Raw genomic sequence first — 22,871 nt, 5'->3', positions numbered from 1 at the left:
ATAGGTCTCACCTTTGCGAGAGATTAAGCTATTGCCAATGTAAATGACAATGCCATTTATTTATCTGTTTTCAAAACCAACACATAAATAAAAATGTTGCCATTTACAATGCCAATAGCTTTCTCAAAAGCAATACCAAAGGCTCAAACTTTAACAAAGGCGAAACCATTGCATTGTAAATGCTTGTTAAGCTAAAGGAAACTACCTGTCCTTGGACCACAGCGTTTTAAAGACTTCCCTTTGGAAGAGCAACAACACTCTCAAGATTTACCCTGCAACGCTGTGCCTGCCCTCAGCACTGCTTGCCCCGTGATCCTCCCGAGGGCTCTGTGATTGCCTCTGCTTCTGGCGCAAGCCGACTGAAACCGCCACTGGGACCGGAGCGCGCTGTGTAGCGCTGAGAAGCGAAGCGCTGTGTGGCAGGAGGCTCCGTCGTTGCCCCGGACTTGGAGGCACTGTTAAGCGCTGGGCTAAAGGAGCGCTGTGTGGCCGTGACCCCCACCCGTGCAGCGCCTGCTGAGCCCGAGGCCCCAGGGGGAGAGGAGCCTCGCACCCGCGCCCGCAACCACCACCCCAGGTAACGCCTTAGTGCAACCAGGCTGCTGCGAGGGGGCGGGGTGCGGGTTGGCCGGGTACCTGGAGTGTGAGCTTTGTGCTTGGCTGGGAACCGTCCTTCACTGACCGGCATACGGGGGCATAATTACTTGGTAATTGACACTGGGGCATTTTTTAGCATTACCAGCAGCGCCTGGGCAGCCGCACTTCCTACGCTGGGAGCATCATTCCTATGAGAGGCACACTTATTACGCTACAAGGGAACTTTGGCCTAAAAACCTTCCCCCAGTGAATTTTGACCATAAGAACCTACCTCAAGTGAACATTTGCCATCCAAGGACACTGTGAGAAAGACATTACCAGCAGGAGCCCTTGGCACACCTGAGCTTTTGGTGATTTGATCAGACCTGGGAACTGGATTCATTCTTATTGGTTATTGATCTTGCTTGGAAACTGGAATCCTTTTTAGGTCTCGCCTGTCGATGCGCATGCGCATCGAGCAAGCGAGACTATGGTGGCTTATCCACTCTTTATCCAACTTGTTATTATTGATCAGGCCTGGGAACTGGATTCATTCTTATTGACTGTTGATCTTGCTTGGAAACTGGAATCCTTTTTATTATTGATCTTGCCTGGAGCTGGATTTACCTGCTTTTGGTATTTGCATATCATTTAGATAAATACATTCTTATTCTTATACAAAACTGGTGTGGTGTTCCTTTTGTGAGTGTTTTTACTATGTCATCGCCATTGTGTGTTGCACAAATACTTTACACATTGCCTCTGAGGTTACGCCTTTGCTGCTCTGTGCCAAGCTACCAGGTCGGAAGCGGTGGTCCCTACTTGGACTAGGGTGCATACCCCTGGCAACTAGAGACCCCTGTTCTAACAGAGCATTATAAAGATTTGTATAAACTGAGAGTGGATACATTACAATTTTACCACCTTGCAACAATATTCTAAGCTTCAACATGGCTTTCACATATTTTCCCAATTTTTACACGGTTTATAAATGTATCTTTTTGGAAATTATTGACTCAGTCTTGAAATGTGCCCAGGTCTTTTAAACCTCCACCCTGAGCCCCACCATTCACAACAGTTCTCTTAAAAATCCACAACTTTTCTCCCTTTACAGTAACAGTTTTGTATATTGGGAAGGGTATCATCATAAACTGTTCTTTGCTTCCCTGCTCTTTTCAAGCCAAAGCTTCTACACTGTCCACTTCCTGGTTCTCTATTTCTCTTAAACAACTCAAAACCTTCACTCTTATTCCTCCCCCTCGTGCAAACCCAGAACGTACATTTCCAAGTCCCTTTAGTCAGATCTTGTTCAGCCATTCAACGATGTAATACAATCAGTAGAACAAACATTTTTGATTCTTCTTAAATTTGAACTTACAGTACTCTGTCATCTGTAGTTGATATTGTTTGGCGTATGTTGTTCTAACTTTAGAGGGATACGGCTGACCTAAATCACTTAACATGGCAATAAACCCCTCATGTAAAGCCATCCGACAAAATGTTATCAGACAGGTTTTTTTCCCTGTTCTTTTTAAATTTAAAATAGCATCTTAACTGCAAGTAATTTAAGAAGCCCTGTTTTCTATGCCAAATCTATTTACCAACTATGAAAAGGGCAGGAACCATTTTTAGCGAATAGTTGATTTAATTCCCACATGGCCTTTCAACTTTTGTACTTTCACATATTTGTCCAATGGCATTAAGGTGTAATACTACAATGGGGTATATCCCTCCTCCCTGATAATTTTGGCTTTTCTTGCCCAATAGGAATTTATTTGGCATAGAGCTTTTACTATCTTACGTCATCTTTATAAATGTTTTCTAACCCTGAACACTTTAGGTTAATTCAAGGAGATCCTTCTTCTCGATAATTTTATGAAATATTTCTCAAAAAAGGAACAATCAGTTTACTGGACAATAGGTTTCTTATGAAATGGAGCTGTGGCGGCCAAGTATTATCATTTAAAATTTGGCTGGGCTAAGCCACCGAGCTCTAAAGGTACACAAAGTTTGAAGATTTTAGTGATCTAAAAAGATCTCTTCTTTAGGCAGTATGGTATGATCACAGTATTAATTTATCCACCAGCGATAACGTTACGTGTAGCCACATCTATAAATCCTGCTTAATCTTTTTCTACTATTTTCAGTAGTTAATTTAATACATGTCCTCTAGCTTTCCACTCATCTAAATGTCCAAATATCTAACTGGTGCTGAAGGCACCATCTCCTGAAACTAAGTCTACAATTTTATTGTTCTAAAAATTGCCAAAATTACCTCAGTTTTAGTATTACTAATTCTATAAAAAGAGTTTTTGAGACTTTTTCAAGTGTTTGGAAAGTCTTGACCAAATTGTCAGTCTAAAAATATATACATTATTATTTTTGCCACTGGTACATTCAGGCTGACTTTGTTCATCTTGTCTTTTTGAACAAACCTTGAAAGAGGCTAGATGAACAATACAAACAAGAGGAGAGATAGAGGACAAACATGCCTGGCGCCATGGTAGATTGAAATCGTTCTTAATGTAGTGTAAACTAATGTTAATTCTGTGGTGATGCACAAATACAGACTGTGAACTATGATGAAAAATGTGTAAGCTACAGAAGTGCTTTAGAAATTTCCAGTTCACCAATCTGTGGACAATGGTTTCAAAATATGCCCTGTCAAGGAGGAGGAGCAGGGACTTTAAATTATCTGCATGGTGAGCTGGGTCAGCATAAAGAGAACATACATTGATGTTCTGGTTTTGATACTATGAAGGAAGAGCCTCCCACCAAGATGTGATCTTCGTTGAAGGTTCAACTACCTCAGCGATGTAAACAAATACATTCCTGTAGTAGGTCTGGGTGTACTGGCAGACAAAACAAAATTCGCATGAAAGATTATGTACATGCAGCATGAACAAGAGTACAGGATTTCTCTTTGTCTCATCAGGAAACATCTTCTGGTAGATATAAATCTCTTTTTGTGATGGAATACTCCATTCTTCAGTTGTGGTAGCTCATCAGTTGAGCGCAGTTAAGACCAAGCCTCACGTTGCTCAGAAAATGTATGTTATGTAAATGTTCATAATTAACAAAGTTTTGTTTATGGACAGTTCTGTTAAACTGTAAACACTATTTCAGCAAGTACAGAAAGATTGTTGTCTTTCATAACTCTTATGAAGATTTGTACTCAGCATCAGTCCTAATAGTGAAGATTGACCAGTTACATGCCATAAAATGACCAGGCAGTAAAAAAGTGATGGGTAGAAATGTAGGAATGAAATTGTACCACTGCGCTGGCATCTACCGTAAAAATGTTTTTCAGCTGCTCCGTCTCTACACTGATGAAGATAACACTTATCCAAAAACAGTGGATACTGCAAGGGGCAAAAAGAAGAGTGTTATTCTAATTTCAAGTATTTACTTACAAACAGCACATGACGTCCAATGTTGTACTCAGTGTCAGTATAGATTGGATTTAGTAGTTAAGAGTGGATCGATGTTAAGGTTTATCAGCACTTTGGCACAGTTTTGCTCTTCAGGTTACAGGGCTCCTTTGTAACACCCTTAATTTGAGGGTAAATTATTCACCATAGTAGTTTCTAAGACGTTTAGAAAATTTAGTTTTTGGAAAGACTACGTGCTAATTTCTGAACATGAAGTGGTACAACTTGAACGATCTATAATAAAAATCAGTATTCAGTTTTCATCATATAATTGTAATAAAATATGATCGTATTGTATTAATTGTAGCACTTTAAAAGCATTCCGGTAATTACCTTATAACAAACAAATTATATTTAGTGAGCTTGGAATCAGAATGTTTCTAAGTCTGTACTGTAATCTGATAATCAGTTTTTAGCATACAATCAGTTTTGTGACCTCTCGTTTATTACAGACACACTTGAAATAATTTAATGAATACCTGTCAATGAATTAGATATTGAGTTGGAATGATCATAAAATGCACGAGAAAAAAAAAGAAATTACCCGATCTGCCAATCCACCAGGAACAATAGTTCGCACGATTACACCACTTGATTTTCCTCCCACTATTCCAAATCCTAATCCTGAGCCATCATTAACGAGCTCAATATCTTCAACATGGCCCCAATGAATCTAAAGAGGAATAAAAAGATTATCCTCAAACATTTTTGTATACATGTACGTTTCAAATCTAACGCTTGTGTAAATATAGCGTACACTTTAACTTTAGAAACATTTAACATACAAAACGACCATACAATGTTGCAACAGGTGCTTCTAATGGCTTACTTAGATCAATAAAAGCTCCCCAGGTCACTGCAGCATTTTATGATCCTACTATAAGGAAGGTTTATTGCACCACTGTATTCTGCATTGGTCCAATACAAAGAACATGAAGCCTGTGTTGGGGTAACTTATCATTCTTCTTCCAGTTATTTCAATAAGTATTGCAATAAATCCTTTATAGTAATAGTTTATTTGTGTTTTACTTCAGATCATACCGTAGAATGAAAGCTATGTGCCTGAATCGCAGAAATAAGGCCACTTTAGTCCAGCCATTCTTCAACCCATTGGTGCTCACCAAAACCTCAAGTTCGAGATCATGTATTTTGTCTACACGTTTTCTTCGCTTAATGACCAATGAGCCTTTCCCCACTGGGCAGGTCGCCAAGTTCTGATCTATGAAGCAGTATTGTTTCTTACCACAATCTTTCGATCATAATTGAAATTTGGGAAGCCTGGCCCTAGTGCAGAAAGTGGGGCACACTGAATGTTATGTATTTTTTTCTCCAGCTTCCTCATTCCCTCACCTATACCCTTTTTCTGTTCTTTTTTTACCTTCACGTTGTAATACGTTACCCTTGGAGCAGCAGTTTTGATCACATTTATAAATCTGGATAACAAACCATATGTACATGTTATTACTATGGTGACCCCAACTATTAAACACAATGGACACGATTTGGAATCAATGACACATCATGCAGACAAACTTGACATTCAAGTTGAACTGTTAAATCTCCTAGCTATCCATGTGCAAGGGATAGAAGCAAACCTGCATGACCTGAACTCAATGATTAAGAAAGTTCAACAAGACAGGGATACTACTTACCATACGTGCCACTGCCCTCTGATAATTGACAAATTGGCAACAGTACCCTTCTTGATGTCGCAGATACTAACTGCTGTTAAACAATTCCCTCAAGTGTCCAACAAAACCCCTAAGCAGGCAGCGGACGAACAACATGGCTAGCAGGGTAATGGCAGCACTTATGGAGTCCTGAGTGCAGAAGAGGGACCACTGTCCACAATGCCCTCATGTGTCACCACTATAAATGACTTAAGGAGGCTAGAAGACCCGATCAAACAAGCGCACCCTGGAGTACAAGAGGCTGCGTTATTTAATCAATCACTAGAAATGCCAAAAACGCAAGCCCAAAACAAACAATCTATCCTGTCTGAAAAAGCTAGCCCCAAACAATCCATTGCACCAATCTCCCTCACTAAGAGGGAAAGAAAACGCCTGAGAAAAGCGAGAAAGAGAAACAAAAAATGGAGGGTAGATTGATTTATTCCATCAAGAAATTAAGCCCGAGATAAAAGACAAGGGCCCGCCAGAGAGAGAAAACTCTGAAGAAACATTGGGCCCATGGTAGGGTCAAAGATCCACTACAACTCCACCACAAAGGAGGACAAACCCATAGCAAGCACAACTCAACCCATCGGCAATAATCAACAATCAATGAAAATGGACAGTATATTTTACACTCAGGCAGGGAAAGAAAAGGTCAAACCACCCAGTGTGGATTCTCAGAATAACCCTCCAATACCAACAGGTAGGCTTGTCAACATAGAAGAGACAGCAATTAGTAGACAAGTAGATATAGTTGAGACCAGAACGTGCAAAGGAGGGGGAAATGGAAGGAGCCGATGACTGGAATCAAAATGGTTCCTGCCTCGATCCCTATGGGCATCGCAGGCTACAGTTCCTACAACCAACAAAGTCCTGCCCCCCCAGATCAAGATCTAATCTGCGCTGCAACTGTCAATTCAAGCAACGGGGTGAAAAATCATCACACAGACTCACTACGCTTAACCACAAGCAACAAAGTAGAGCTTATCCCGCAATACAGTTAAAGGGGACCACATGACATCTTGAACAGGGTATCAATACTAAAATTACTTGAAGAATTACCTTCTATGGGTCGTATAAAATCCAGTGACTTAGAAAGCATAGAATTTAAACCAAACCCGCTCCTAACTGGTCTAGACTCTAACATGTACCGATTATTGCCTCACAGACCTGATCCTGCAGCATAGGGAAGACTTCTAAAAATTGGGGCATAGAACTAAAAAAGGTCGAGCCCCCGCGGTACCCGAGCCCATTACAACAACAACAAATACAGAAACAGAGCCTTTTAAAAGGTGCAAAAGGCCCGGATCGAACCTGCATCAAGGAAGATGAGGGTCAACCAATTAAACAAATAACAATTGCACAAAGAAAAGCAGCGGATCTCGAGGCACTTCCCCAGAAAACATTGGGACCTAAGGAGCGGGGAAAAGTATGAACCAGTTCAAGTAAACCACTAAGGAAATCAAGGGACATTAGGATTTGCGCCTGGAATGTTAATGGCATAAGTGCAAAGTTAGAAGAAGAAGATTTTGTGGAATTTATGCAACATCATGATATACTCCTTTTTCAAGAAACCTGGCAGACAAAAAACTCTCCATTATTGGGCTACAAAGAAAATATTATTCCAGCAAAAAAGGAGGCCCAGCATGGAAGGGCCAAAGGGGGCTTGTCGAAATATATATCTACGGACCTCTCCTGGGGAGACATACGCATCGATCTTGACTCCTCATGGATGCAATGTACTAAAGTAGAGCTTTCATCTTCAATGGACCTACTAATATTGAATCTCTACCTCCATCCAGCAAGAAAGGAGAAGGACCAAAGAACGAATCAATTAATAGCAGCAATTAAAACACTGAAAAGCACCTACCCAAGCTCCCACATAATAATAACAGGGGATTTTAATATGAACCTAATCCAAGGCCAAGAGCGTAACCTACTGAGCTTCATACAGCCAAGGCAGAGTAACCGAAGTAGACAAGACCTTAAGGGCAAGAAATGTTCTGCAAAATTAGATGACCTTTTTCTACACCCATTGAATGGTAGAGGCCCCTTGGACAGTCCAGCCGCATTCACGAGGGTTACATCTAAAAGAGGACCAACAATTGATTTTACGCTTGCCGATCCCGATCTATTTCCATACATAACAGATTTTCAAATTCAGGACCGAGTTGAAAGCGACCATTACCCTCAAACTTTTACATTAACCATCACTCGAATTGGGTCAGAGCAGGCAAATCCTTTTACAATAAGGACACAACTTTACAATCTAAAATGGCTAATTTGGGATGAAAAGAACATCGACAAAATAATGGAGACATGCCGGTCGTTGTTAGCACCTACAGACGCAGCCCAGGTTGGAGATATTACGGGGTTCTGGGAGTCTTTCACAAACAACATCAATAAAAAATATCAACCTACCCACAGAGATCAAAAAACACCCAGAACCGGAGGAGGGCCATGGTATTCGCCACACATATGGGCAATAAAAACGCGAATGAACAACTAAGGTTAATTCGAACTAAGGGTCTACAACCCTCACAACAGTCTCTCATAATTATACAAAAGACGAAAAGGGAACTTAAACATGAAATAAAGGTGGCCAAACGAACATACAAGGAAAACTTTGAGGCCAACTTGCTCCACGCAAGTAAGCAAAGAAACTCGAAACAGTTTTGGGCAAAAATCTATTTCATGCTAAATGGCAAACATCGCTAATTTACCTCTGACATACCATAACAATCTTGGAGCATTCATATTGAAGAGACATACAATTTCAGAACTGAACAGACAATAGACAGCACTGGGGACAACACAAACAAGACTAAAAGGTGTTCCAGTCCGGAGAAAATATCAGAGGCTAGGAGTCAGAGTAAGGAAAAATGGTCATAGGCGGACGCATCAGTCACCGATTTAAAGACGTTATCCAACCCCAAACTCCATACCGAAATCGGAGAAGTACAGAACGACCGCGGCATTTTTATCAGGCACGCGCAAAGGGTACAACCCGTGCAGATCACCCAAAAGCAGATTCTGCATACAATAAAACACTTGAGATCAGATGGGGCACCCGGCCCCAACGATCTACCGAATGCACTGTTCAGGTACGACCCAGAGTTTCGGTCCTGCCACCTAACCCCTCTGTTCTATAATAGTTTAGAGACTGGAAACATTCCTGACTCCTTGAGGGGCAGCATCTTTCAACCAATTTATAAGTCAGGAACATGATCAGACCCCAGCACTTACAGACTGATAGCCCTTACAGATGTAGAGGCAAAGATCTACGTAACAAATCTATTGGCAGACTTGGAGAAATGGGTAAGCTGCAAAAGTCTAATCCCGAAAACACAGACTGGGTTCAGAGCCGGCATGGGGACTTTTACAAATATTTCAGCACTTACCCTCTTAACAAAGAAAGCGGTTGCCAATTCAAACATCCTCTACACATGTTTCGTAGATCTTAAAGCAGCCTTTGATAAAGTGCAAAGAGCCAAGCTATGGGGTAAAATGAAAGCTTGAGGAATCCCCTTCAAATTACTAGAAGCAATAATCAACCTATATTCACAAACCTGGGTTCAGATAAAAAAAAAGGGGATGGCCGGAGTTAAACCAAGAAATTTCCAACAAAAAATGAACTAAAACAGGGATGCGTTCTGGCGCCGTGTCTTTCCAACATCTACATGGCTGATTTAGAAAGCAACCTTAGTCTCATTCATGGAGACCCACCCAAATTGGGAAAGACACCAGTAGCAAGTCTGCAATATGCGGACGACATTGTGTTACTCTCTCAAACCCCACTTGGTTAACAGCGTTTGATCTCTCAACTAGCAATATACATTTCAAAAGAACAACTGATAATTAATTTTAAAAAATCCCGCTCCACAGCACCGGAGGCTGGATGAAAGCACCAGGAGGGTCGGCGGTTAGTGGAGCCTGCCTCCGGCTGCACCGGAAGATGAATGCGACCGGAGGTGTGGCGCCACTGACCGGAGGAGCAACTGAAGTGAGCCCTGGGTCAAACGAGAGCTAGGGGGCCGACAAGAGCCTGCCCCCACCGGCACCGGGCGTGGATACTCGCTGAGGAGTTTCCCCACCGCTCAGGGAAATACAGGTTTGGAATTCTTGTGGTAATCAGTTGAGCTCACGTCGCCTGGAAGGTTTGGAGCCCTGAGGCAAACGCACAGCTCACATATAACTGCATTTAGGCACTTGGATTAAAGCACTGCAACTGCAAAACTCTGCTGGCAAGCTCAACACGCTTATGGAGGCATAAGGTATTTATTTCAGCCCACCCGACTGCTCACATTTTTAAACTACCTCCTTGGTGCAAAATGGCTGGGGCCATAAAACTGCTCACATTTTTAAACTACCTCCTTTGTGCAAAATGGCTGGGGCCATAAAACTGTAGCCATAAATCCCCTCCAGTATCCTTGATGGCCGCGAGGCTCCTCAGCTTGCCTCCCCCACACAAGACCAACAGAAATAGAGATAAGCATCCCTCCCAGCAAGCTATGAGCAGTGCTTGCTCAAATAGAAAGTGATATTGCCCTTCCCGGGGCTCAAAGCAATAGCAGCAGACAGAGTACCAACTTTTCTATCTCCCCTTTCGGTTCGGCCATATTAGTCTGTCTATCTTTGGGCGACCATCATGGGCTATTCATCTCTACCATCGGACCTATGGCCTTTTTAGACTACTCTTATCGGTTGCACAATGTACACCACTTGGTGCTTTCACGTCGGACTATGATAGAGTGTCTGCCTTTCATAGTGGTATTATATTACTATACTCCTAACTGTATCCAGCACATTTCACTTTATCTGAACCTGTAATGCACCGATTGCTACCTCATATATCTTTGCCGTTTACCGTGTTATTAAATTTTTATATTCCTAATTGTATCTTGCACCGATGGCTACCTCATATGTTTGCCTTCTACAGTGGTATTGTATTTAGTGTCACTTGTCTCATGTGACTTTTGTTTGCAATTGTATTTTGCTACTGACTCATGTACCTCACATATTTTTGACTATTCACTATTGTCACTTTCGATTCAGGTACTTTACTGTTTGCATAGGTATTTTATTCCAGTATATTATTAGTATTGTACGTCTACTTTATTCTGCATTTGACTTTTGTTTGCAATTGTATTTTGCTGCTGACACATGTACCTCACATATTTTTGACTACTCACTACTGTCACTTTCGATTCAGGTATTTTACTGCCTGCATAGGTATTTTATGTTATTCCAGTATATTATTAGCATTATACGTCTACTTTATTCTGCATTTGTTTGTAACCCACATCGAATTCACGTCTATTCCTGGAATGTACCAACTAATTTCTCATATAGACTTGTCACATTGATGTAACCTGCACCCATTACACCGTTCCCTCCCGTACACACTGATTACGACTGCACATATTTTAGTTGCTCTCCGGTGTCGCCCCTGTGCCATGTAACTTATTGGCTTCATCTATATTCCGCTCCTGCTACAATCTTTATCCCTGTTTGCGTTGACTACTACCTCATATACCTTGGCTGCTCACTAGTGTCACTTTTATTCCCTGCATCCGGCGATTACTGGGCACCCGCACGCCCCTACCTATTCCGTCATCCCAACATGGAGCTCATCGGCAAGCACACATATAGAATCAACTACCCACCCGCACTCACCAAAAACGCTGCAAAACGCTTTAAACACAACTTACTGAGGTCCCACCCTGAAACCCCCTTTGCAGACACCTACTTCTCACCGGTCAATGGTGCCGTAAACATTGATATCATCTTCCACACCACACGATGAGCTCAATGGAGAAAATCGTTCCTCTCTTTACTCACCGTCTCCAATTCCAGGAAATCCGCTCATGGCCGAACACTCACCATCACACCTTCCCAACTCTTCCCGGGCAGAACCACCATCACTATCTATAACAACGGGATTGTCCTAATCCAATCCACAGACAGGAACCTGGAACTACTAGACAACCTGTTCCCCACTTTCATACAGCACCTCTCCAAACCGCGGACCCCCACTCACAGCACTCTCAGTCCTATCATACTTGACTTCACAGCCCCCAACCACAACCATTCTATCCTAGCTCAGCCCCTAAACGACACGCACCTCTCCTCTACCCCCGGCACCATAGTCATTCCTCCACTTACTGTAGCCACCTCACATTCCTCAATCACAGACTCAGACCTCTCCCCCACATACACCAGCCGCACCCCCTCCCCCCCCACCAACACCTTGACCCCCACTCATACCACTCCCATTCCGCTCACCCCTGACACCTCAGCCCACATCCACAACGCCGCTAATCTAGCTCAGCCCCAAAACGACACGCACCTCTCCTTTACCACCGGCACCTTAGCCATGCACCCATCCACTGCTGCTACCCCACACCCCTCAATCAAGACATAGATCTTTGCCCCACATACACCAGCCGTACCCCCTCCCCCCATACACCAGCCCACATTCCCATTCTCCTCACCCATGACATCACAGCTCCCACCCACATCCCGTCTAATCAAGCTCAGCATCGGATCGACACGCACACAGACAAACCCCACCCTTTATCCCCCCCCCATTCTCAGCCCCCACTTCCACCCATTAACCAACCACACAGAACACGCCGCCTCTATCACTTCAACTCCGCCTCCTCAACAAAGAACCACATACAATCCCACTTCCCCCCCCATTCTCACCCCCCACTACCCTACACGCGCCCCCATCACCACTAACATACGCCCATCCTCCACCCTGCACCCTCCGCCTACCACCAATACCCTATTCCTTACCAACAACCTCCCCCCGATGTCATCCACCCCCAACCCTCCCATCCCCACCACCTACACATATCCCACATTAGAGTACGTTATGGCCTCCCTCCACCAGCTCAAAGAAGACATTCACATCATCAAACAACTACTCTGCACACACTCCAGTCACTCCTCACCCACCACCCTCCTCAAGCTCAAAGAAGACATTCACATCATCAAACAACTACTCTACACACATCCCAGACACCCCCCACCCGCCTACTCCACCAGCACCACCCCTCCCAACAGGACCTCCACCCGGTCGGCTGACTCTCCTACTCAACGCCCCTCACACTAGACCTCAATCCCCGTTCGCGATCGTGAAAACCGTCCCCACCGCTCCTGCAACCGACTATCGTACCTTGACACAGTCACCCTCCTCCGCTCCTACGACCCAGCTCCCCATAACAACACACCCACCACCCTCCGCGCCATTTCAACGATTCATCCAAACCCCCTTAGACCTCCCACACTGAACAACAGAATTTCTATCCTTAGTAACCTGAGAAAAGTCCCCCTCTCTCTAGAACCCCCCTCCACCTTCGACGCACCCCGTCTCAAATGCACCCTCCTCAACTGCAGATCGGCCTCTAGGCACTCCTCTGCAATCGCTGATCTCATCCTAAAACTGGACCTTGACCTAATTATCATGACGGAAACCTGGCTAACTGAATCGTCTACACCTATAATGGACATACTGGTTCCCCCCCAACTACCACATCACTAGACTAGACAGGGTTGGTCAAAAAGGTGGGGGTGTCGCATGCATACACAGGAGTAACCTCTCTGTCCTGAAAGTAACCTCCCCTTCCCTACCCTCCCCAACCTCCTATGAATACATCTGCCTCGATATTATCAGTGAGGGCAAACCGATATGCACTCTTCACGGCATTTACCACCCACCAGGGGACAGCCGTACCTTCTCGCAACAAATCATGGATTTGATCTCAACCAATTGTGGTCGACAACTCACACAAATATACCTTGGTGACTTCAACCTCCATTGGAACAATCATAATGACGCAGTGGTAAATAGTCTTAAAAATTTCCTCAACGCCCTCGACCTCACCCAAATATGCGACAGCCCGACCCACGAGAAAGGCTCTATCCTTGACCTTATCATCTCCAAAGAGGACTCTATCCAACTTGAATCTATCCAACCCGGTGACTGGTCAGATCCTCATATTGTCACATTCTTCATCAAGGAAAAAGTCAAATTGAACCCGGTTCAATCCTTCAAGCCCAAAGTCTGGAAAAGAGACCTGAAAAAACTCAATCCAAACTCTCTACCCCCCAACAGCTGCAACCTCCTACTTCCTCCTACCGGCGTCACGGATGTCCAAGCTTTGACTGATCACTATCTCAACGCTATGACCTCAATAGTTAATGAAGCTGCACCTATGCAGCTAAAAAGAGCCTCCACAAAAATGTCCAATCCCTGGTACGACGGGAGTCTCAATGACGACAGACGGGCTATGCGAATGGCAGAGCGCACCTGGAGATCAGCTCCCTCCGCACTGCACCTAAAAACACTGAAGAAAAAGAGAAATGCCTACTTCAGGAAAATAAAACGGTCTAAATCAGAATTTTTCAGCCGGCAGCTCGACCAAGCCAAAAATCGTCCGAGAAAGCTGTTTGAGCTAATCAGAACACAATCCAAGGAACAACCCCAACCACTCAGCACTCTGGACAAAGCACCCTCCTGTGAAGACTTCACCTCTTTCTTTATCCAAAAAAACGATAACATAAAGAATGATCTCCTCATTGACGTAAGTCTTTACTCCAAACCCCATTGCACAGCACCCACTGAACCAAAAAACAATGCCACATGGTCATCCTTTGCCACCTATTCGGAAGAAGAAATTGGTAGACTGCTCAGCACTGTTAAACCAGCCAATCACCTCACGGACCCCCTTCCTGCTAATGCTGTCAAAGACCTTACCCCGTCGCTCCTCCCACTCTGGACTAAAATTATTAACAGTTCACTTCAACAAGGGACCATCCCAGACGCCCTTAAAGTTGGACAAGTCACACCTCTACTAAAGAAACCGACAGCCGACCCCTCGGATCTAAATAATTACCGTCCCATTACCAATATTCCGACTCTAGCCAAACTGTTGGAAAAATGCGCACAAGTACAATTGACTAAACACATTAATCAGTTTGATCTACTCAACCCTCATCAATCAGGCTTCAGAGCAGATCACAGTACAGAAACTGCTATGACTCACATAATTGACGACGCCCTTCAAATCCTAGATCAAAATGATACCTGCCTCCTCATCCTTCTTGATCTCTCGTCTGCATTCGACACCGTCAAACATTAGAATTTACTCGAACTATTAAACACAAGAATGGGTCTATCTGGAACTGTGCTCAAATGGTTCACGTCCTTTCTACACAACAGATCGCAGAAATTCAAGAGTAACAACTTGATGTCCTCGCCAATACCTGTATCGCTAGGCGTCCCACAAGGATCCTCCCTTTCCCCAACTTTGTTTAACCTAGTTATGGAGCCTCTCACCACCTTGCTAGAAGCATCCAACGTTCACTTCCACATGTACGCCGATGACACCCAACTGTATCTCAAATTACAAGCACCCAAAGACATTATGCTCTTGAATTCTACGATCAGAAGCACCCAATCCTGGCTGGCCGCTAATCATCTCAAACTCAATGCTCTTAAAACAGAGTTCCTCTTGATCTCACCTCCCGCGAAGATCACTACCGCTCAAATTTGGCTTAAACACCTAACGGCACTCAATGTTCAGCCCACCATCGTGGACTCAGCAAAATCTTTAGGCAGAACACTTGACACCAACCTCAACATGCAGGAACACATCAACAAAGCAACAAAGGGTGCGAACTTTCAGATCAATACCCTAAGGAAACTCAAACCCTTCCTTCCAGCCAAAGATTTCCAAACTGCGGTACAAGCACTAGTCATCCCTCGAATAGATTACGGCAGCATCGCCCTCTGCGGTCTCCCCCTAACTACTACGGCACCCATAAGAGCGTCTCTAAACGCAGCAGCGAGACTCATCACTGGATCAAAAATACACTCACACATCTCCCCTGACCTGAAATCGCTGAACTGGCTGCCTTTTGAAGCCAGAATACACCTGAAAATCGCCTGCATGACGCACAAGGCTGTCCACCTGAGCTCACCCGGATACCTCGCTCAGAAGCTGACGATTTCTGGAGGCTCCAGAAACACTAGAGGCTCAAACAATCTTCTGCTAAAGCCCCAAAAATTCCGCAAGGAAAAAACCTATAAACGCTCCTTCTCAGGAATGGCACCCAGGATCTGGAACTCACTCCCCCCTGAAACCAGGCTCATCTCCTCCACCATACTTTTTAAGAAAGAAGTAAAGGCTATCTTCATGGCTAAATACACTTGAATTATCACTAGGGAAGTTTTTTACAAACGCTGAACCATTCTGTTCTACTGATCATTTTGCATTTTTGTATGACTCGTGTTATTGACTTACCTGATTGTTTAAGCTGCCACCTATTTTTATTTGTATCACCATTGATGTATCTATCTGACTACGCTCCTACATTTATCCTCCCCACCACAATTGTTATTTACTCACATGTTGTACCCATCGTCTGTAAAGCGCTCTGATATCTGCAAAGATCTTGTTCGCCAGGGGTGTGGAATTTTCTAAAATATCTACTTGTCCATGGGGCAGGTTGCTTCATAAATCTACTTGTCCTGTAACAAAATCCACTTGTCCCTTTGGTGCCATGTTGTGCGGCGACAAATTATGGCAGTAATCTCATTATATAAGAACTCTTAAACAGCCTCTCTGATTATGCCAGGGCTCATACCATACTAGTGTTTCAATACTAGCAATCCCTTTATGTTTCTACGTTTCCGCAGATCTACATACTGGGATTGAAGGTAGTGGTAATCAATAGTTCCAGGGTTGGAATGTCCTTTCGAGTCTGTGAAAACCTAATAACTTGCATGTTTTAAGGGTTTTTAACAACTCTTCTCTAATCTTTTCCTATACTGAGAAATGTTGAAAATTTACTCCTGACAATGGCAGATGTAAAACTTCTTCCAGAGTTGGGAAAAAATTGCTTCGAGTGAAAATAAACTTGCAAACAGTCAGGTGTTTACATGAGTAAATCTATACATGCATATTTGCTCAGGCTAAAATGCAGTTCACAAATATTTTCTAGGAGTACTATTTCTTGCCCTACTGCTGTAAATTCTTGTGAATTCACAAAAGCCATATAGCTGCCCATAATAGGACATATACCAAGGATGCACTTTTGAGACTTTCTTTGATAATTGGGCCCCTAATTTGGTCTGGCATTACCCATGACATTTTGTGTATATTAAAATTCTCTCTCTGTATCGGCTTGCTTCACTGTGAGTGACAGTATTCTGCTCTTTCACAAGGAGCATATCGGCACACAACATAGTTTTTGTTCAGTGCCAGTAACTAATGTGGAAGTGTGTGCTTTTTTTGAGACCAAAAACAATTTTTGCTATTGCCAATGTTTGTTATATTTGTGAGGGTCCGGCAGCTCTCACATCAATAAGGTTTTAAAAAACCATGCCAAAACAAGTCACATATTGCCAAAACTAAAAAGCTGACTACCATTTCAGGCCTACTGGCTTTGCCAATGCTTGTTTATTTTTTCCCCCAAGATCTTATTGAAACTGGTTACACTGATTTTCTAATATGAATATTTGGGGGAAATACTAGCGTGCATCAACACATTTTACAACATGATGCTGAAAAGAAATGGTAACTGAAATTTTACACTAGTTTAGCAAAAACATTTTTTTCCTACTTTCATTTTTTAGGAACATTTTATATTGAAAGCAAATAATCATTAATCTTGCTTTCAAGCTTCTGCAAATATTTGCATCTAATCAGAGAGCATTGTGGGAGCATTATGCATAGCCTCATATTGCTAAACTTCGAAACCGTGTGTCCACAATTTTATACTGGAACCATTGTCAGTAGTGCAGTCAGAAACTTACATTTACTGAGAGCGCTCAGCCTAATAATAAAGGCTCTCAATTAATGAACCATAAATACAAGTTTGAACAGCATTAACATATGTACACAAATATTAACTTAACTGAAGGCAGTGCCCTTCCCTGAGCCTTAATGTGGTACTGCAAACTGGCAGCCAAAGGGTTTGCGCAGCTGGGGGTTGGGCCTCCTTGTCCCAAGGACAAAATGCACATTAAAACTTGTTGCCCTTGACCCCAAACAATATGTCCTGGGCGTCGGGCTATAGGATTTCCACATCCCTGTGTTCGCGCTATATAAAACTTTCAAAATAAAATAAAAATAAATAAATCTGGAGGATAAACTCAAGTATTTTATCGCAGGTAGATGTATATAAATATCTGGGGATTCTTTTTGTTCACCATTTAAGTTACAAACAACATCTAGAACATGTCAACACAAAAACCAAACAATTATGCTTTGCTTTTAAAACTTTACAGAAAAGCCTAAGTAGTAGTTCAACAAACCATCTGCTAAAGGTAGTGGCTGCAAAATTTCTGCCAGCGATAACATATGGCTCGGTAATGCTGGATACTAAGGACTCCCAAATGCTAAATCTAGCTCAGGCCAGACTGTATAAAAAACTGTTTTTAATCCCACGACAAATCTCTCAAGCGCAGATACGCCTGGAATATGGATTAACGAACCAGACGCAGGCCAGACAAGGTATTCTGGCCAAACATTACTGGCGCATGAGGGCTGCCGAAGACAACACTTTTGCCCACCACTGCTGGGACTGGAAGGAGGTAGAAATACAATCAACGAACAAAAATTCGATACGTCAAATTTTAAAACAAGCGCTTCAATAGCTAAATCTGGAGGAAGCCTGGCAAACACCCATGTCATACCCTGTTTTCAAAAAAATCACAAACAAATCAATTAAAAAATTATCGTTTCAATCCGACAAAACCATATTTGCCGGTAAAAGTCATGCACGGGCAGTGATTCCATCCTATAAGCATATGAAACCACAACCCTATCTGCAAGAATGCTTCAGAGATCACTACAAGCGGATATTGACCTTATTGAGATTGGGTTCATTTTCAAACAAAGATCTCACCCCAACATGGCTACAGACCTGGCCATCCCTGGACTGCCGCCTCTGTGGCAACGGAGCAGAGACACTACTACATCTATTATGCATCTGTCCGGCACTACATTAACCTAAGGACGTCACTTTTAAGACCGATCTTAAGAGAAACTCAAATCCGGACTTGCAGAGCGGCCGTCATAAAATGCCTCAGCAGTTCTTCAGTTCAACTGTCTTGTAACACCGTCAAATTTTTTACCCTAGCAGCACATGAACTAGAAAAGAAGCAGCACAAAACCTTGTAAAGAATGGAACACCAAAATAAGTACCTGGCAGAAGGGTATAAAATAGCCGGCCTAAGTCTTTTCAGACCTGTTTCTGTACTCCCTTTCTTCCAAAGCCCCTTTCTATGCCATGCCCTAGGCACAAACATGATCTTACCAGTAAATGTTCCAGAATTTGAAACTATGGTGACCGACGAAACTGGATTGAAAATTATGTATAGCAGTTTTGATCTCCGCTCCCTCTCCAATTTCCTCTGGCATTAACATTTTAATTTCAACAGAAAGCATGGACCTGTTTACATCGCTGTTATGATAATCCACTGCTCTTCGATTCCATCCCACACGAGGGTTACGATAACTAAAAATGTTTAATGTCATTTGTATCTATCTGAATTATGACGTTTTCATCATGGTGGTATGGTCCACTCTTTTTATGATTTTAACAGATCAAATAAAAGTATTTTTTTACCTTTACTATGGTGACCCAACAAAAAGGCACCAGAATTAATTGGAGGACAGTAGTGTGTGTGTCAGTGCACAGCAGTAAGACTATTTATCTTATGTCCTTATCTTATGTCCCTTGTTCTTCTAGGTCAATCGCCCATTTTCCCAGTACTGGTGCTGTCCCATCACATCTGTTGTCCGCAAACCATCTGTACAATGTAGTCACTCATCCTCGCTCAGGGATCAGTTTTGCTGGTTCTTGGCTCTTACTGCATTATATAGCCTACGATATATACGAATATCTAACAAGGCACTAGTGCCTAGATCAGTGAACTCTTCAAGCGTTAGAAGCTTTGAGTTCTGAAACAATTGCCGCACCCATACCTGGTCGTGTCTTCGGAGCACATCTATTACAACCTTCTCCATAATGGGTGGGATTGCTGGGTTATTATGGTTGTATGACATTACAACGCATGTTTTTACCCTGCATGCCGTTGCAACGCAATTTTTCACCTTGACTTGCTGTCTGGGGTGCGCTGGAGTTTGGAATAGTATAATTTACTATTCCAACTCCAGTCAGTGCAACAGTAGGGAAGGTGTTGGAGATAAATCTAACACCTTATCCCCCTACAGCAAACCATGTCGCTGTAATGGCATGCAGCAATAAAAGCATGCATTGTTTGCCGATTATTTTACATTGGACAATTTAGGGAGTAGAATACTGGAAAATGCCTTGTATTCATGCAAGTGTACCTCACGAGAACTGCTGTTTCAAGCCCTCATATTCTTAGATTCGGATGGTGGATTTGCCTTGCTCAAAACTAAATAAAAAGGAAAATTCTACCCTATCTGGATGTTCACAGAAAAAAACAAGATTGCAGGCAGCGAACCCTAAGAAATGTTGTAAAGAGTGGGCTTCAAGAGTAATGCACTTACAGTTTCAGGAGATGTAATGCCACCTGAAATGCTGGAAGCAGTTGTGCTATTTCGGTAACCATGTCCCCTTGCAACCACCAAATGTATGGATCCTGTAGATTGTTGGAGCAATGCAATGGCCTGCTGATGAGAAATATTCTGATCTACAGGAGTTCCGTTAATGGCCAATATGTGGTCATGCTCTTTCAGTCTCCCATCTCTGGATAACAAATGGAGAGGAAAAAAATGGTAAGTGTAAATGTAACATACTGATAAGCAGACATTTATAGCCACAGTGCCATGTAAAACATACTTATTGTCACTACTTTCGTTTTCACCTACCTGTTCAACCAGTACTACTCTCTCATGTGTGACAATTACAGAAATATACATATAAGGCGGACAATTACAGAAACACAGATATATGGCTGACAATTACAGAAACATACATATATTCCCAAACTGTTCGGCAGAGGCTCAGATAGAAAGATCTATGATTTGGTCCTTATGTTGGGGGCATGGGGTGTGGAGAATCCCAACCCCACATCATGAGGGGTCTGCATTCGCCTGCTAAGTTTGTAAATGGCCCAGGCACTTGGGTGGACTGGCATGTGAGCCGCAGTGGCATGGGCAAGTGTTAGCGGAAAGGTGCATGGCGGTACTGAAGTTGGATCCCTTTCAGGGGGGAAGATGTTTCCCTGGCAAGCTGCTGCGTGTAGGAGCGGCAATGCTGCAGCACATGATATAGGGGCATGTTGCATTACTACTCAAAACTTTTCTTTTAGACCACCATCTTGTTGCACACTTTGTAAGCGGGCAGTTGTGGACCTTCCTGTGTCATGTTTTCTGCTTGCTTGATCTACCAAGGCACATGGAGGTTGGCAACTGATCAAAACAGGGGCAGGCAAAAGCCAAGCCAAATTGAGACAATAATGAATTTTGTAACCACAAACATTCATCCCCCAAAGAATGGAGACACCAGTGGGGATGCAGGTTCACAACATTTACAGGAGAAGCTCTCTTACAGGTGGCCACTTAGAAGTTGGAAGCAGCAACATGGAATGTGGAGGACCTGGATGCCTACGGGAGGCTTTACCAGGTTTAACACTACTTACAAGCATCTATCTATGACTGCACTTCTAAAGGCCCATAGCTAACATTGTTCCCTTGGCAGTCTATGCCTATTCTATCACTATACCAGAGTCACAGGTCAATGTTCATCGGCGTGAGGGCTAATGCTTGATCTGGGCCACTGCCAGACCCAAATACTACTCACGCCCAATCAGAGAGAGGCTGCTAAAGACAATCCCTGAGATCTGATAACATGAGGCCTAAATACTCTTCACTGATATGTCCACTTCAAACCTGTAGGAAGCGGACCCAACTTGGTCCACACAAGACACTAGCGGTACAACCTCAGGGTCCACGGGTACAATGGTTCTTGTTTTGCGGCTTATCATTGGTGCTCGATCCAAGGGAAGTGGAGCCTAGTAAGGCAAGGGGGTGTCTTTATTCGTCATCAATCCACTTCTGCTTCAAATGAATAAGTAAAGCTAGAGGTGGGCCAGCCACTGAAATCTCGAGCCAGTTTTGAGCCTGAAGCCTGGCTCAGCCCGAGGTCCAATTGGCAACACCAGCACGTAACGAACCGAGCTTTCAATGTGTGCCTTCTGCCTGCCATCCTCTATGGATGGGGCGGTATGACTAAAGCTTTGGAACTGGGGACAGGTATGAGTCTCGGCATCAGCTCATCATCCTGTGATTCTGGGCAAATCACTTACTCTCCCCGTGCCTATAAAAACGAATGTGACCTTCTAATGGGTGCTCACATAAAGCACTCCTATCCCTTCGGGTCGAGTTGGGCTATATAGAAAGAGCAGAAAAATACACACCGAGGTAAAAACTAAGCCTTAACAAATCGGAAGACAAACAGATACCTGTTAATTGGTTGATATGGACTAAGTGAAAACAGAAAACCTAGATAAATCACGACTTCCCCACTTAAATTGTGCGATCTTAGACAAATATTTTATTCCACCAAATCTTCTTTTTCGTCATTATCGCGTATAAAAGCACTTTCAAATATGTGAGTTCAGAATAAAAAACCTCTGGTGTTTGAATTAATAGACTATAATATTGCTTTATAAAAATCTGGGTCACTTACATGGTTTTTTACATGACAACTGTCTTGCCTCAGTTTACTTATGGTTTATGTTTAAAACTATCAATCACTTTTAATAAGCACTCCTCGGTGCAGTGCTATAATGTGGCGCATTACTGTCGAAGCTGCCACATGGCAAAGAAATAAACTTTTTTCGATTTCAAAGACACTTTATCATATTTTAAGTGGTTTGATGTATGACTCATATAGCAGATATTTCCAGGGCTCGGTTCGTGCACAGGCTCTAAGAGCCGAGCCAGTCGCTCACCTCTCAGTAAACAGAATAGGCCCACAGACCCCTGATGCCCAGCCTCTGTGAGCAGTGGGAAGAGCGCGAGGGATGTCACAGCCTACCTACAATCGTAGTAGACGCATTGCTCAGAAGTGTATTGCTTAAATGTGGCTAGGCCTTCCTAATCTGCTTCACCAGGTAAAATAGGGCGAAGACAGCATCAGTCACTGTGCACGTGCCTGCGGAATCAAGGGCGCAGCCCCC

General features: G+C 43.2%; 1 protein-coding gene across 6 annotated transcripts in view; it reads right to left on the bottom strand.

Annotated features, from left to right (window-relative positions):
• PATJ (PATJ crumbs cell polarity complex component) overlaps positions 1–22,871 on the bottom strand; it is a 1,366,227-nt gene that overhangs the window by 1,259,242 nt on the left and 84,114 nt on the right. For all 6 annotated transcript variants that reach the window (XM_086953328.1, XM_086953320.1, XM_086953345.1 and 3 more), the window contains exons 6-7: positions 20,236–20,434; positions 4,552–4,680 (exon numbers count right to left, since the gene is read on the bottom strand). In XM_086953328.1, coding sequence (XP_086809454.1) covers positions 4,552–4,680; positions 20,236–20,434 — 328 coding nt within the window. The remainder of the gene's footprint in view (positions 1–4,551; positions 4,681–20,235; positions 20,435–22,871) is intronic.

Source organism: Lissotriton vulgaris, chromosome 1_1 (assembly GCF_964263255.1).
Source record: "Lissotriton vulgaris chromosome 1_1, aLisVul1.2, whole genome shotgun sequence".
Taxonomy (NCBI): domain Eukaryota; kingdom Metazoa; phylum Chordata; class Amphibia; order Caudata; family Salamandridae; genus Lissotriton; species Lissotriton vulgaris.
The sequence above is the reverse complement of the archived record's forward strand: the minus strand, read 5'-3'. Positions and strand labels throughout refer to the sequence as shown.